Here is a 16,550-nt window from a genome sequence, read left to right as displayed (position 1 = left end):
TTAACTCAGCTACCTCTCCAGCGCCATGTCTGCCTTACGCTGTCACGCTTCCTACCATGATATTAATGGGCTAAGCTTCTGAATTGTAAACCAACCCCAACTAAATAGTTTCATTTATAAGAGTTGCCATGGTCATGGTGTCTCTTCACAACAATAGAAACCGTAATTAAGACAAGGACATGCAACTTCATGTCAGTCAGGCTCAATGAATGTCTGCTCAGCAAGGTATCTTAGATACTGCTAGGAGACTGTCAACTGGAGAGTATTTCGATACACGTGTGTGTGTGTGTGTTGAGGATAGTGATAAGAGGGCAGAAAAATAGTCTTAAATTATTTTATAAGCATAATATTCTATATGATTCCCCACTTCCATGTCCATAAATTGTTTAAAGACTGATACATAAGAGTGGTGCTTTTTATGCATGTTGCCATATACACGTGATATAAGCATATGGAAGAATGAAGTAGTTAGATTGCTATGTGTTTGAGGCCAGCCTGGGCCAGATAGTGAGTTTTAGGCCAATGTGGGATACAGGGTGAGATCATGTTTCAAAGTAAACAGATAATTAATAAATGAGAACATAGTTTCCAATCAAAGACAACTTTACTCTTGAGGAGACATTTTACAATGTCTGTAGACAGTTGTGTTTGTTACAGCAGAAGAGGAAAGGTCTTATTGCTATGCAGTAGACAGAGGCAAGAGATCAGTTGTCAGGGTTAATACAGAGGGCAATTCCCAACAATTACCTGGCTCAAAGTGTCATAGTGTCTAGGTCAGGATGACTGGTTTACAGTTAAGCCTGTGTCTTACTCTTAGATGGATATAAAAGAGCTGACCACCTGAGATGTTGTTCCTTTGGAGAGTCTGATCACACCATACATGGATAAACACAGATGGAATAAAAGTGAGGGAATGAATAAAATGTCAGCACAAAAGAAGAAACCAATTTCACAAAGAAGCAAAAATTGCAGGGAGAGAGGCGTTTGTTTTCCTTTTATCAGCACGTTCAGGAAGCAATAGGCAGGCGCATGTCTGTGAGTTTAAGGCCAGCCTCATTTACATAGAGAGCTCCAAAACAGCCTGTACTAAATTAAATAGCCCCTGTCCCAAAAATGGTAAAAAAAATTAGTTTAAGATTTATTTTTGTTAGATGAGAAAGGTTATGATAAGGTAAAAAGTTTGTCCAAAATGTACACACAGAGAAACAAATGTGCTCTGTTGTGTTCTTTCTATGTTTTAGATTTTTTTTCCAGAAAAGTACTCTACCACTGAGATTTGACCCCAGGCTTCTACTCACTTTTTAATTTGAGAATAAGCCCTCACCAAATTTCCCGGGTTGCCTTGAACTCCTTCCATAGTCCGGGCAATTCTTTGCCTTCTGATCTACCTACTTCATGCTCCCGAGCAGTTGGGTTACTGGCCCATTCCAACAGTCCTGGTTCCTGTTCTTCTTTTGGCATCTCTGCATTCTGAAACTATGAATCTCATCACATAAACACATTCCCATTCCTTAGAGTCTTACGGAAACATACCAAATAACACAGAAATACCTGCAGCTGACTGAAATAAAGATGAGTTTTTCACTGCATATATGTGAAAATCTATTTAAAAATCCAGAAGATGAGTTTTAAATAAGAAACAGTTTATATAATTCTATAAAAGAACAAAATGCCTTTTGTCCTCACCTCAAAGTTCTCACGAGAAAGTATTTTGCAATCTCAAACTGGTTGTGTTCTGAAAATGGAAAACATCCAAATGGAAAAATGAAAGTAATGATTTTTGCTCACAGGGATGTGATTCTACCATTTCTGCTGTGCAAAACTTTGTATTCTGGGACAGATGACAAAATAGTACCCTAGGCCAAAGGCACAAATGCTTTTATTTTCTGGGAAGTGTAAAATTATACCTTTTAGAGCTACCATTCCACTAAAATAGTGGCCATGTCATGAAAATGATTCAGAAGTCTAACACTAGTCTCCCTTACTCCAGGTAATCATGAAAAAAAAAACCTCCCAGGGGAATCTGTCACAAGCAAGATGAAATAAAAAAAGACCTAGGCATTTGTGTCCTGACTGCCATGCTATCAGACATTTTCTTGTAGTTATAAGATAAAGTAGTGACGACTAGTGATTATGATTAAAGCCACATTGTAGTTCTAAACAGAAGTCTGTATAGACTATAATAGTAGCTTCACAAAAACTAGATGAGGTCACTATTCGTATTCTACTTGGATTCCTTTGGCCACGCTGGATGATGTATCTCTAGGACTTCGGATTGTTGGACAGCTAGTAAGGATCCACTGATATTTTCAGTAAAGAATGTCTGTGGTGGTTCACCTTGTCAATTTGATAGGATTCAGAGTCATAATAAAAATAAACCTCTGGACATACTTCTGTATGTATGTATACTATGGGCAGTTTCATTCCATGGGGTTAAGGAAAGAAAAGGAGACACTGAGATGAGCACAGGCATTTGTCTCTGCTTTCTGACTGCAGATGTGATGCAATCACTTGCCTCAGGCTCCTGCTGCCATGACATACCTACTATGCAGGATTGTACCCTTAGGAGCCATTTATCTGAGAGCCTAAATGAGCCCTTTCTCCCTCACGATGGTTTTGTTATGTATTTTGTCCAAGCAGCATGCAACTGATAGAATGTCATGCAGCCAAACGGGAGCTGCCTTGTCACAGCTATGTCTACAGAAATCTGTGAATGGCTGGTCCTGTTCCTAAGGTGCTTTCAACTCTGGGTGCAATGTGGCTTCTATAGAGTCTCTTATGGGGTCAGACTGAAGTTAGTCTCAACCTCTTTCTTTGGTTTGATTCACACTCATACCACAAACATCCTCACGCCACAAACAAGTTCCCTCCTTCCCCCCTTCATCTGAGAGAATTCTCTAAACAAATTGCTTCTATAAGGAGCCCCAACTAAAATGCTACTTATGTGGAAATTTCTCAAAGTCTAAAATGCTTAATTATTCTGATTTGCCCAGAACTGAGGATATTTTCTGGAATTGGAGTATTTCAGGTCTTGAGTCTGAAAAGTCCTGGAGAAGCTTTGATGAGTGGTTACCATTATAGCAGATGAACATAAGTTGGGAGACTATTAGATGAATATGTCAGTATTACTGGATATGTTTAAAGGTTTGTTGCCCCCTCCTGTGCTTTATTTGAGATAGGACTTAATTATTGTACCTGGTTAGCGTAGAACTCACTGTGTAGATCAGGCTAGTCTCAAGTTCACAGAGACTCATGTGTCACTGTCTTCTAAGCGCTATGATTAAAGGCATGTATCACCATGCATGACTTGTTTGTTCTATTTTGAAGAAAAATTAAGCATGTAAGGAAGGGAGTTGAGGGTAAAAAATTGGTGGCTTTCAAGATGGAAGCAAATTAATTTTGCTCCATTTATCAAGCGGAAGTTATAAAAGCATGGCTTCACTGACTAGAGAGAAAACGAATTAAGCAGGGATATGATTAAGGCAATTAAGATTATAACACCTACAAAAAATAACTGATCAGTTCTCTCTTTTTACAGTGTCTCATGATCTGTGAACAGAAAGGTCACTCAACGAAGTTCACAGCTTTTACATTCAGAATAAATAACAAAAAAGAAATTCATTTTTCTTTGCCACCAATAGAGTATCGTACTTGAAGAGATCAAGTACCGGTTAAAAGCTGAAGTATAAAAATCTTATCTTTAGTGTTTTTTCCATTATGAAAATATTATGTGCTTATCATAAATAAGCTGCAAAGTACAAAGAAAAGACAACAACTGTTTAATTTGGATGTACTTTTATTTTCAGGCTTTCTGTGCATTTTCCTGTTGTTTTATTTTAACATAAAATGTGATCATGCCATAATTTTGAAGACAATATTGTCCCTTAATATTTAATGTGGAACAGAATACTTTTGTACAAATGACCACATAAAGATATGAATGCTATAGTCCTTCCTAAGAGGAGCACAAAAAATCATATCGTATATTTAGTGCCAGCTGTATAAAGTTACAATGTTAAATTTCCAGAACACTGTGGATTAACAATGTCAGGAATAATTTTATTATCTCTTATTGTTTTGGTGATAGGAATTAATTCATTCTTTATTTATTGAATGCCTATAAATTATCCAGGTATTATCCTAGAAGAATATCGTTATCTCCAAGTTTAAGCAATTAGAGTATTCCCATTGAGTTATTCATCTCTTCATTAATTAAAAAGAGGATTATTAAGCCCTTATAATGTGTGAGGCACTGGACTTTCACACTAGATACATGTTTAGAGGGGATATTAGCTACTCACATTGAGATGCAATGCAAGATGATAAATAATATTGTGTGAGAAATATGAATCTAAAAGGTTCAACTGCCAAGATGATAGCAATCATGATAATAAGCTAACATAAGTAGCAAACACAAGTGTAGCAATTAATTTGTCTCAGGAACTTTTCTAAGGGTTCAACATATATTAGCAATTTGATATTCTTAATGCTACTGTACTTTACTGAACTCAAAATCCTTCTGGTAATAAGATGCATTTTGGTATAGCAACTGCTGAAGGATATATGAAAACTTACATTGTAAACATTGATGAAATATGGACATACATTATTTTTCCAACGTTTTAAATAATAATTAAGGATATATCAAGTCATCTGTTGAGAGCTGTGAACCCACAGATCCTGAATTTCTTGTAAATAACGTGTTAAGCTTGCAGCTGCTCTGAGCACGAGACCCTCAGGAGTTCCTGATGACAGGTGTGTGGTTTCTGGTGGGTTTGGCTGAGGCGTGGCTATCAGTTAAGGATCCCTATATAAGCTGCCCCTGGACACAATAAAGGGGGCATTCCTGTTTCAAGGATGACCCGTGTCTCTGTCTGTGTGTCTTTTTGTGTTTAAATCTCCAGGCCCTTGCCTGGCTTGCGAATGGTCCTATAGTGCAGGCACCTCAATACAGGAGTAGTACCGTACTGTCACGTAGTATAGGCCGGAAGTACAGTCATCCATAAGGTATCTGGGTGAGAATTCGAACATAGTCAGAATTCTACAAATTACAACTGTCTCCTGTTCCCCCCTTTTATTTAAATGAGAAAGCATTTGCTATGTTGCCCAGGTTGGTCTCAGCTAATCCTTTTGACTCTGCCTCCCTAATGGCTCTAAATACAAACATATATCACAGACACTTCTTTTGAAGGGAAGTTTTAGACAGGGTTTCTCTGTGTAGCCCTGGCTGTCCTGGAACTTGCTTTATAGACCAGGCTGGCTTCAAACCCATAGAGATCATTTTGCCTCAGCCTCCCACATGCTGAGCTTAAAGGTGTGTATTACCATTGTCCAGATTCAGTGTGTTCTATGCCATGTTAAATGTCAAATTTGTTGTAGATGAAAACAAAGTGCTTCTGTAGTCAACTAAATATGAAGAAGAACCAGAGTCTTTTCATCTTCTTCTTAGAATCCCAAAGACTTCCAAAGATCCCAAGAAGTCCACCAGAGAAGGATTGTCCATTTCTGTCAACTCTCAGGGCAGTCATTAAAGTAATATAGAACATTAATGCTCTAAGGGGCTCAGCTTGGGAAATGCTCCTCTAAGGAATTATAGAACTTATATCACATTAAGACACCATGAGTTCTTTTAATTGCTACTGAAGGGCTTTTACCTTTTGCACAATTTATTTGTTTTTGGTAAACAAATCAAAATGTACAATTTAGAATAGATGCCCACAGAATGGAAAAATAATCAGAAAGCCTTCTTGAATACTTGAAAAGCATAAGAAAGCCAGTGATTAGACTCTCTGACCCATCAATGAGTACTGGAATATTTCCTGGGTCATTGACATAAGGAGTTTGCCATGGCACCTACAACCCCATAATTGCATATATTTTATATTGCATTGAAATTACAATACATGAAATAATTGAAGCTATGCTGTTCATATTTCTCACTTTTCTGGGCTTTAGCTGAAGGAATGAATTAGGAGTTTTGGAATATTAAAAGTAGGTGGAAAGACAAGTAGGTGCTTGTCAAAAGACAAGACTCCAAAGCAGCTTCTTTATTAACCAATGGCAATAAAACATATTCATTGCATGCAGAGGGGAACCACACATCATCACATTTTACAGGTTTCTCTTTCTCTCATTTCCACTCAGGCCTATGGCAATAGAAACAACTAATTTGGCCAGTGAAGACCAGGTCATCAAGGGAAACTGTGGCGAGTCTGTCTCTTCTGATAAAACAGACTGCTGCACATGAAGTTTCCAAAGGAGACTCATTGTCTGTATCTGGAAAAACGCTGGTGCCAGGTAAGGAGACAAAGAGATAGAAAGCCTGATAGTGGGTAAGTGCATGGTTAGTTTGTGTCCCGCTAGCCTTTTCCTTCCCTTTGCAATTGGTAAAGTTCAGAAATCATCTTCCTGGTGATATTCGAGATTTCCATCAATGTGACTGTGGGACAAGGCCAGTTCAGGCACCCTCTCCTCTGCTGTCCAAGGACCTAGCTGGGGACATCCCCGTGGACACCGAGGATCCCCTGTAGTAATAAGGGCAGCGTGGCTGCGTTCCCAGCACCCCGGCCGCCTGCTCGGCTAGCTTATGCCCCGAAATAATTACACAGACACTGTATTCTTTTAATCACTGCTTGGCCCTTTAGCCCTAGCCCTTACAGGCTAATTCTCACATCCCGATCAACCCATCTCTAATAATCTGTGAGCACCGGTCTTACCGGGAAGATTCTAGCCTAGTCCATCCTGGGTCGGAGCTTCATCCTGGGAGCGGGGCATGGCGTCTCTCTCTCAGGCATCTGCTCCAGAGAGGAGAGCTGTGGCGTCTGACCTCACTTCCTCTTCCTCCCAGCGTTCTGTTCTGTTTACTCCTCCCACCTATCCTCTAACCAATAAAATGGGCCAGGGCAGTGCCTTTATTAGCCAATGACCTTCCTCCATCAGATCCCCTCTAGAGCCAAGTCTCTTGCCAACCCTAAAATGGCTCCCTTAATTAAGATATATTTTCCCTGCTCCTATACCCGCCCTTCCTCCATCTCAACCCTCCCACTCCCCCAAGCTCTCCCCAATCCTTCCCTTCTCCCTTCTCTCTCCCCATCTCCCCTTCCCCTACCCTACCCCCCATCCCCATGCTCCCAACTTTTGCCTGGAAATCTTGTCTGCTTCCAATTTCCAGGAGGATCTATATATGTTTTTCTTTGGGTTCACCTTATTATTTGGCTTCTCAAGGCTTGTGAACAATAGGCTCAATGTCCTTTGTTTATGGCTAGAGTCCACTAATGAGTGAGTACATACCATATTCATCTTTTTGGCTCAGGATAGTGTTTTCTATTTTCTAGTCATTTGCATGCAAAACTCAAGATGTCATTGTTTTTTATTGCTGAGTAGTATTCTAATGTGTATATATTCCACACTTTCTTCATCCATTCTTCCATTGAGGGGCATCTAGGTTGTTTCCAGGTTCTGGCTATTACAAATAATGCTGTTATGAACATAGTTGAACAAATGTGTTTGTAGTATAATAGAACCTTCGTCTGGCAAGGGATGGAGATAGAGACAGAGACCCACATCAGAGCATTGGACTGAGCTCCCAAAGTCCAGTTGAAGAGCAGAAGGAGGGAGAAGTTGAGCAAGGAAGTCAGGACCGCAAGGGGTTGGTCCACCCACTGTGACAGTGTGCCTGATCTAATGGGAACTCACCCGATCCAGCTGGACTGGGACTGAACGAGCATGTGATCAAACTGGACTCTCTGAATGTGGCTGACAATGGGGGCTGACTGAGAAGCCATTGATAATGGCACTGGGACTTGTTTCTACTGCATGTACTGGCTTTTTGGGACCCTAGTCTGTTTGGATGCACACATTCCTAGGCCTGGATGGAGTGAGGAGGGCCTTGGGCTTCCCACAGGGCAGCGTACCCTGCCCTCTCTTAAGACTGGAGGAGGAGGGAGGAGGTCAAGTGGGGGAGCTAGAGGGGAATGGGAGGAGGGGAGGAAGTGGAAATTTTTGAATGGAAAAATAAATAAAAAAATAAATAAAAAAGAAATCACCCTCCTGCTATTCCTAGTAGCCTAAAAATGACCACATACAAAAGCAAACACTTCTAGTATAACCTTAGTATAACTTTAAAACATATTTATTTTTATTTATTTTGTGATAAGAAAGCTGTTTTTTTTTATAGAAAACAACTGGAAAGAAAATAAGTGGCTTACAAGATGCTCTGCTTCAGACACCTAATTTCTCGTGCAACTCTGATAATCCATATGGAAAGTTTTACAAAGCAAAATAAAGTTTAACTCCACAGCTATGTGGTTAGACATTTATCTTGCAGAGAGCATCTGCGATGTCTGAGACCAGCAACCATAATATTGGATACAGTAGTGAACATTTTGAAATAACATTAGATATAAAAATCTTTAGAATTCTCTTGGTAAATCTGGTACAGCCACAGAAGGAGAGATTGTTCAGTTATCAAAATTATTAACTGAAGGATTGTAGGAGCTAGAAGGGTCAAGGACACCACAAGAAAACCCACAGAATCAACTAACCTGGGCTCATAAGGGCTCACAGAGACTGAACCAACAACCAGGAAGCCTACATGGGACAGACCTAGGCACTCTGTATATATGTTACAGTTGTGTAGCTTGGTCCTCTAGTGAAACTCCTAACAATGGGTGCAGGGCCTGACTCTTTTACTGACTTTCGGGACCATACGCCTCACACTGGTTTGCCTTGCTCAGCAATAAAGAAGGAAGTGCTCAGTCTTACTGCAACCTGATATGCCATGTTTTGTTGATATCAAGGAGACCTGCTCTATTCTGGATGGAGATGCAGAAGGAGAGGAATGGGGGTAGGAACAGAAGGGGGATGTGGGAGGGGCTGGGAAAGGACGCTATGGCTAGGATGTAAAATAAATAGATGGATAAATTTATTTAAAAATTATTGATAGAATATGTAAACAAAAGTATTTTTAATATATTAGTGAGGGGGAAATCAAACTTTAATTTTTTTTTTTGAGACAAGGTCTCATTGTGTATCCCTGACCGGCCTGGAATTCACTATATAGTCAAGATTGGCCTTGGTGTATTAGTCTTGCTTCCTTTTTCAAAATTCCTACTGGATTTAAAAAGAAAAAGAGACAAGAGTTATAGCTGAGTAGCAGAGCACTTGATAGCATGCACAAGGGCTGTTGGTTTTCTCTCTGGACTGGGAGAAGAGAAGAAAAAGAAAGAATAGACAAGAATTTGAACCCAGACAAACAGAAAATATATGAACTAAATCTTGGAGAGTGTTGTATCTGAGTAGTGAAATTATTGATAACCGTCCCTTTCCTGTTTACCCTTATGCTATATTTTTTCTAGATGAATGTATATTGCCTTTGAATTTAAAGCTAGCATGAAGATTCAATCCATATTTAGTCTCCCTGTCCTATTTCTGTAACACGACTTCAAACATTTTAGCATATTTTTTCCACACATAAGTGGAGCGTCTATGTGTATTTTGATGTTCCATATGGATATTCAAAATAATCCTGACTTCTAGGACTGATCCCATTCAGGCAGATCAGGTTCTTTCTGCGTGCACATGGCCGCAGCCCTGACCTTTCTGGAGTGTGTGCTAGGATACAGTTGGAAAGGTGGGAAGATGCTTCCCCTAGTTCGTCAAAGCCCAGAGCTTATGGCTGACATTCTCCCACCAGAGAGCCATCCCTCAGGTTTATGGATTTTTACCCCATTAAAATGCAAATAACCAGGGAGAAGTATACATTAAACTTTACCTGTCACCTGTGCTAAGTGAGCGTAACGTATCATTTTCTGGGAATAGGTTTTAATGGAGAAGACATGGGAATTTAAGAGGGGGGCAGAGAGAAGAAAGTATGAATGAATATATATGGTGTCTGAGGATTAATTAATATTCATAGTAGTGATGTTTTTATTTATGGTTTATGAGTCACTAAGGAGCATGTTATCACGTTTAATTTTAATTAAATTAAATAGTCTAACTGTTGCCAAGACAATCTACAGTCTTTAAATTTTTTTCTAGCGGCATTGCTAAAAGCTGTAGTCATACTCATGAAGAAAGACCCATTTAACTTTTCCCCTTTAACTTCGAATCATAGTCATGTGTGATATTAAAAGATTGTCCAAATAACCACCAAGGGAAGAACAAGTGAAGAAAATATGATTATTTCTTACTTAATCCATTATTAATGCATATGAAAACAACACTAACATTTTCTAGGAATTTTTGTTGTTAAAGGTAATGACCAACTGGGAAAAAAAAGAGAAAATATCTACTCTTATACATTAGAATATTTTTGAGCATGGATCTTTCCATTCACCAGTGGAGAATAGAAAAGATAGGAAGGGACAAAAATTAGCAATCAGAGAATGGATGGGGACTGGGAGGTGGGTTCCATGGAAGAAGCATGTGCGGTACAAGCATGAGGGCTACTTAAGAGCTGGGAATAGTGGTGTCTCTGTAACCTCGGTGCTATAGAGGGAGAAACAGGGGTATCTCTAGAACTAGCTAGTTAGTCACTTTATATGGATTGACAAACTTGATCAGTGAGAAATCCTGTCTCCAAAATAAAGGGGAGCGCAGTAGAGAAAGTCATCGAGTATCGACTTCTGGTCTACACATGCGTGTGTATATACACTCCATTCATACCTGTATGCACATGTGTACATCCCCACAGTCAGAATTACATATACCATACAGGCACAGACAGACAGACAGACAGACAGTCACACACACACACACACACACACACACACACACACACATCAGTTGTTTGAAGGGAGAGCCTGCAGAATAACTTCCTTCTTACACATACATTAAGTAAAGTTTCAGTGTAATGGTTAAAAGCAGACTCTGTCACCATTTTCTTAAGTGTGAATTCTGACTTGCATCAATACACCAGTTGTGTAAAAACAGATTTCTTAATTTCATTGTCAATAAAAGGAGTATAATTTCCTCATCATTAAGATGACTTTAATACTGGAACCACCTCATGGACATTCTAGAAGAATGAAATCAATTAAATATATTAAATTACATATCACAAAATAACTGCATTAAGTGATGTTAAAACCACCTACATAATTTCATAGGACCAAAAATGTACTAATCATATGGAGTAGAACTGTGAATTACTACACACAAACACACACACACACACACACACACCACACTTGTTTCTATGGAAATGTATTATATGTATGTATATATAACTTACAAATTACAAAGCAAATACAGATATATATATATATATATATAATACATTTCCATAGAAACAATATAACCATAGAGCTATTAAAACTTAACAAAACTAATTAGAGGAAAACAGGTGGGTGCCAATTAGATATGCATTGTTATACTAATAGAATGTTCCAGTAAAACTTTCTGTAAACTAAAGCTGTCTTTATTAGAATTAATTACAAAACATGTAAATTTTATTAATAACATTATGAAATTGACTAAAAATTCAATGAACAAATTATGAAAACTGGTAAAGAGAAGGAATAGTAAAACTGCAGGCTAAAGTGAAGCGAGGACAATTAGGGAAAGGCAACAATTGGGGATGAAGGAATTTAATGACTATCGTTAAGAACTACAGTGGGATGTGGTGTCACATATCTGTAATTCCAGCACTTCAGGGACTGAGGCAAAATGACAGTGAGTCTGAGGTTGGTTTCAGGCACATAATGAAACCTCCCCTCACAAAAGCAAAGGCTAGGAATTTAGCTTAGTTGTACATTTGCTTAGCATTAACAAGGCACTGAACTTCATCTTGAGCACAGAAAAAAATTAGACTTATAATAACATGTATTGAGTGATGTTATGAGTATATACTCATAATGATCAGCTTTGCAAAGTACGTTGATACAGGTAATGATATTCAAAGCATTGAAGAAGTCAGTACTGGAGAACACACTATAGGAAACAGTTGTTTTAGCTGAGGAGTAGAGACAATGATCTAACTAGGTTGCGTGTTCCACCAAGTTACACGTCAGGATGAAATAGACCTCTATTGTATAGAAATGTCTGTTAATTCAACCCCTCCTAACATTGAGCTACCAAGACACAATGAGCAGGTTAATCAGTAAATAATGAAAATGACTTACTGGAAAGGAAGTGCTGGGATGCGGGGCCAAAGTCCCTGTGGGCTTCATGCAGCTGCCTGACCCGATCCTCCACAGCCACCTGGGAGGAAAAGAATAGAAATGATATTTTCTCATATCCTTTAGTGAGCAACACTTAAAAGACTGTCCCTTTATGGTAAGATGTTTTCTGTCTGTAAGGCTAAGAACAGCAAAGCAACAATTCATAACTCTGGTTTTAATACGTTCTTAACTGTAAATGGTCTCCAAGACTCATTTTTATCAAACCAAGTTCAAACACAAAAAAATTTACTCTATTTTGACAGTTTTACAATCAGACATTTTATGCTCCCTTTATTGAAATCATAAATAAAATGCACATTATAATTTATTTTACAAAATTCTCAGGAAATTGTCACAAACAAGATATAGTGAGTGCCGATAGGATCTTGTAAAGGTATATTTGGTTTTGAGTCTTAGTTGATTATTTTTGACTAATGCTAAATTAATTTTAATAGATTATTGCTAGTTATAGAGTGATAATTCTTACCAGTGAACAAGCAAATGTTGATGACAATTAGCCTGACACTGATATCACACACCTGAAATTGTAGCACTTGAGAGGCATAATAATCGAACATTAAAGCTAGTTAGAGCTACATTGTGTGGCCCTGCCACAACTCAACGAATGAGAACAGAGCAAATTAAAATAAAAAGTACACTAAGAAGAATTAAGCTAAAAAAGCATGAATTGGAAAGATAATTCAGTCAACAGAGGACTTGAAGTCAAAAGTTCAAGTACTTGAGTTTGATGATTTCTGGAACCCAAGTCAGTGGTTATCAACTTTCCTAATGCTGCAACCCTTTAGTACAGTTCTTCATGTTGTGGTGACCCCAACCATAAAATTATTTGAGGTGGGTCTTGTATCTTATCTGTTGCTTTCATTGGTTAACTAATAAAGAAAACTGCTTGGCCTGATAGGACAGAAAATTAGGTAGGCGGAGTAGACAAAACAGAATTCTGGGAGAAAGAAGCCGAATCAGAGAGTTGCCATGATTCTCCTACTCCAGACAGACTCAGGTTAAGATCTTTCCTGGTAAGCCACCTCGTGGGCTACACAGATTATTAAAAATGGGTTCGATCAATATGTAAGAGCTAGCCAATAAGAGGCTGAAACTAATGGGACAGGTAGTGTTTAAAAGAAAAAAAAACTGTGCAAAGGGTCATTAGACGTCCAAAGGGGTCTCGACCCACAGGTTGAGAACCACTGACCTAATTAAAGGTACTGGTACATGCTGATAAAGCTAGTGCTTGGGAGGAGGAGACAGGAGCATTCCCAGGTTTTTCTGACTAGTCAATGTGTCTAATGGATTTTTCTAGACCAATGAGAAACACTGTCTCAGAGAAGGTGTATGTTGTTCATGCTGCTGACACCTGAGGTTGTTTTCAGGTTCCCACATAAATACACACATGTATGCACATGTGCCTACACACACATTCATGTAAAATCACACACATGTACACACACACACAATACAAAGGCAGAGGCAAGGTTTAATTTGTGGTAACATTCGGTAAGAAATGAGATGAAAGAAATTTTCAGGGTTCAGTTTTCATCGCATTTGGAAATTAATAAGAACTATGCCTCAGGCAGTATGGAATCAACCTTGTCATTCTTTTTTCCTATTAGGCTTTTCTGTAATGCATTTACACACTGTCCTGTTTAAGCTTACTGAATTTCATTCTTTGCAGGAAAAGGGGGAGACCTTTTGGAAGGTGTGAAATGATATACTTTGTCATCTGGCTTTTCACCAACTCAGTATTAGTGGTGGCCCCAGGCATTCTCCTCAATAACTTTGGATCTTAGTTTGGTTGTCAACAGCCCATGCTAAACAAGGAAATGTTCAGAGATTGCCCACAGGCACCAGAATTTAGGTTCCTGTGCTGTGGAGAATCATCTATAAATAAGGCAGTTCTCAATCTCATCAAGTAGTCTAAACTAATGTCAACCCCGACTTTCCAATATCAATGAAATGCCTAATGTATATCTAGAAATTTTTCTCTTACTTTTTCTCTATCTTTGTCTGTCTTTGGTTGGGATTCGTTAAGCAGAGTTTCAAGATGATGCAGGATTTCCCTTACTATTATAAACAGGGAGACCCTAGAAACATTTCAGATTTGTTCTTCCAATCATACTCTATCTGCTGAGACCACCAAACATCCGTTTGTCCTGCAATATTCCATATATATACATATATATATATATCCATGGAATATATATATATATATATATATATATATATATATATATATATCCAGAATGCCCTAACCACCTTCTCTCCCACTGATAGTATAATAGGGTTTATATGCTTTATTTTTTTATCTCCAAGGTGAGAATTAATTGCTTCCACAGCATGCTCATAGCACATGGTTTATAATGAGACATTTGAATAATATCATTCAGTAATATAAGGAAATGAGTGTCTCCTAAAATAGAACATGAACCTCTTGGTGGTAGGGGCTTTCTCCTTGCATGTGTGTATTTCCACTCCTCCCTTCATATGACTCCCTGAACCCTGTACAGAGGAGGTGATGGCAAGTATTTGTTTAATGACTAATTGACAAAATAAATGGATACTGTATCTGTATGTAATCTCTCTCTCTCTCTCTCTCTCTCTCTCTCTCTCTCTCTCTAGAAATTTGCAAGAGGCAAAGGGAGAGAAAACAAAAAAGAATATCAACCAAACCACCAATGCTGATTGTATATCTGTGGTAGTCAGTTTATGTATAAATTTCATCGTTCCCAGAACAGATATTATTTCTGAGTGTATCTGTGAAGGTATTTTTAAAAATTATTTAAAAAATGAAATTGGTATTGAATGTGTAGTTTCTGCAAAGAAGATTGCCTTCTTCAAGATGGGTATGGTTTATGCAAATCAGCTGGGGCCCTGAAACAATAAAGGTAGCCTATTTTCTGTCATGGTCATCTACTTTAGTTGACCTGGGATGGACATTTACTATTTTGCCTTTGGAATTGGAGCCACTCTCTACCACCAACTGTTCTGGGTCTCTAGCATGCTGACAAAGATCACGGAACTTTTTAGACAACAGTCTCATAAGACCTTCCAAGCAAATCTATCTATCTATCTATCTATCTATCTATCTATCTATCTATCTATCTATCTATATCGGTCTGTCTATCTGATCTGCTCTCTCTCTTCCTCCCTTCCTCCCACTTCTCCCATCTATCGTCCATCTCTTGTCCCCTCCTACTAGGGTACTAGGGTATTCTGACTAGTATAATGTCTCTGTAGATTTTTGCTATTATGGTTAATAAATGGAGAGAGATAAGGTATAATGAGCAGGGTATCATACACCAAAGAAAATGGCTAACATTTATTTAACACTATGTATATAGAAATACAATTTGAAATTTAATGTTTACAATAATTCTATAACAATTAATATTACTCCTTAATTCTATCAATATAATAACTGAGATATGTAGATTTAAAAAAGAAATTTGCTCGGGCCAGGTAGGCTGGTGTATCCTATAATATTTGCCAACAAATGGCCAAAGTAGAAAGATTGCAAGCTCATAGGCAACCTGAACTACATAAAAAGCTTAAAGCAAACCTACGCTACAAAGCAGGCACCTGTCAAAGCAAAACAAACAAAATGACCAACAAACAATTTATTACTGAAGTTTAATAAGCTGGGGAATTATCAGTGAGAATATTTAAACTTCTTCAGTCTGCTCTTTTATTATTATTATTATTATTATTATTATTATTATCATTGATTTTTATTGAGCTTTACATTTTCTCTCCTCCCCTCCCTGCAGTCTGCTCCTAATAGCCATGTAGAAGATTAAAATAGAACCTGGTAAATATTTGGAAAGCAGTAACTTTTAAATTTCTATTTCAGTGTGTGTGTGTGTGTATTTACGCCATGCTGTGGAATGAGTCCAGTGCCTTTACATTCTAAGGAAGTGCTTTATCACAGAGATATGTCGCATTCCATAAATGTCTTCATGTTTTTATCAATTAATTTATCATATTGAAACCAAATCAAGTGTGTACCTCTACAAAACTTTAGCCATCAGTGCACTTTACGATCCAATACGAGGCCTCTTCTTTGTCTTTAAGACTATGCTATCATAATCTTCCAGAGAAAGGCTATGGAAGAACACACATAAATGCATGATGAAATATATAATTAGTTAGAAATTTAGAATGTATCATTTCATGAACAAATGAATCAGGAGATGAATGTGAAAGTTGGGGAATAGAAAGGGGGAGAATGGTCAATGGTCAAAGACTTTTTTTTCATACTGTTTAAGAAATCCTCATGAGAAAATGGGGGTGAGTCATGAGTGCCCACAAGCCAAGTCCCTTAATGACAACGGTGGTCACTTCATGGGGACCACTTAGATGTAGCACCTGAGTCAA

General features: G+C 38.1%; 1 protein-coding gene across 1 annotated transcript in view; it reads right to left on the bottom strand.

Moving 5' to 3' along the window:
• LOC121438964 (dystrophin-like) overlaps window positions 1-16,550 on the bottom strand; it is a 689,483-nt gene that overhangs the window by 265,828 nt on the left and 407,105 nt on the right. The window contains 1 exon segment of the mRNA XM_041639468.1: window positions 12,123-12,201. Coding sequence (XP_041495402.1) covers window positions 12,123-12,201 — 79 coding nt within the window.

The sequence above is a fragment of the Microtus oregoni genome, unplaced genomic scaffold (genome assembly GCF_018167655.1).
Source record: "Microtus oregoni isolate MIOR12 unplaced genomic scaffold, Mior012 000059F_ref0000304, whole genome shotgun sequence".
Taxonomy (NCBI): domain Eukaryota; kingdom Metazoa; phylum Chordata; class Mammalia; order Rodentia; family Cricetidae; genus Microtus; species Microtus oregoni.
The sequence above is the reverse complement of the archived record's forward strand: the minus strand, read 5'-3'. Positions and strand labels throughout refer to the sequence as shown.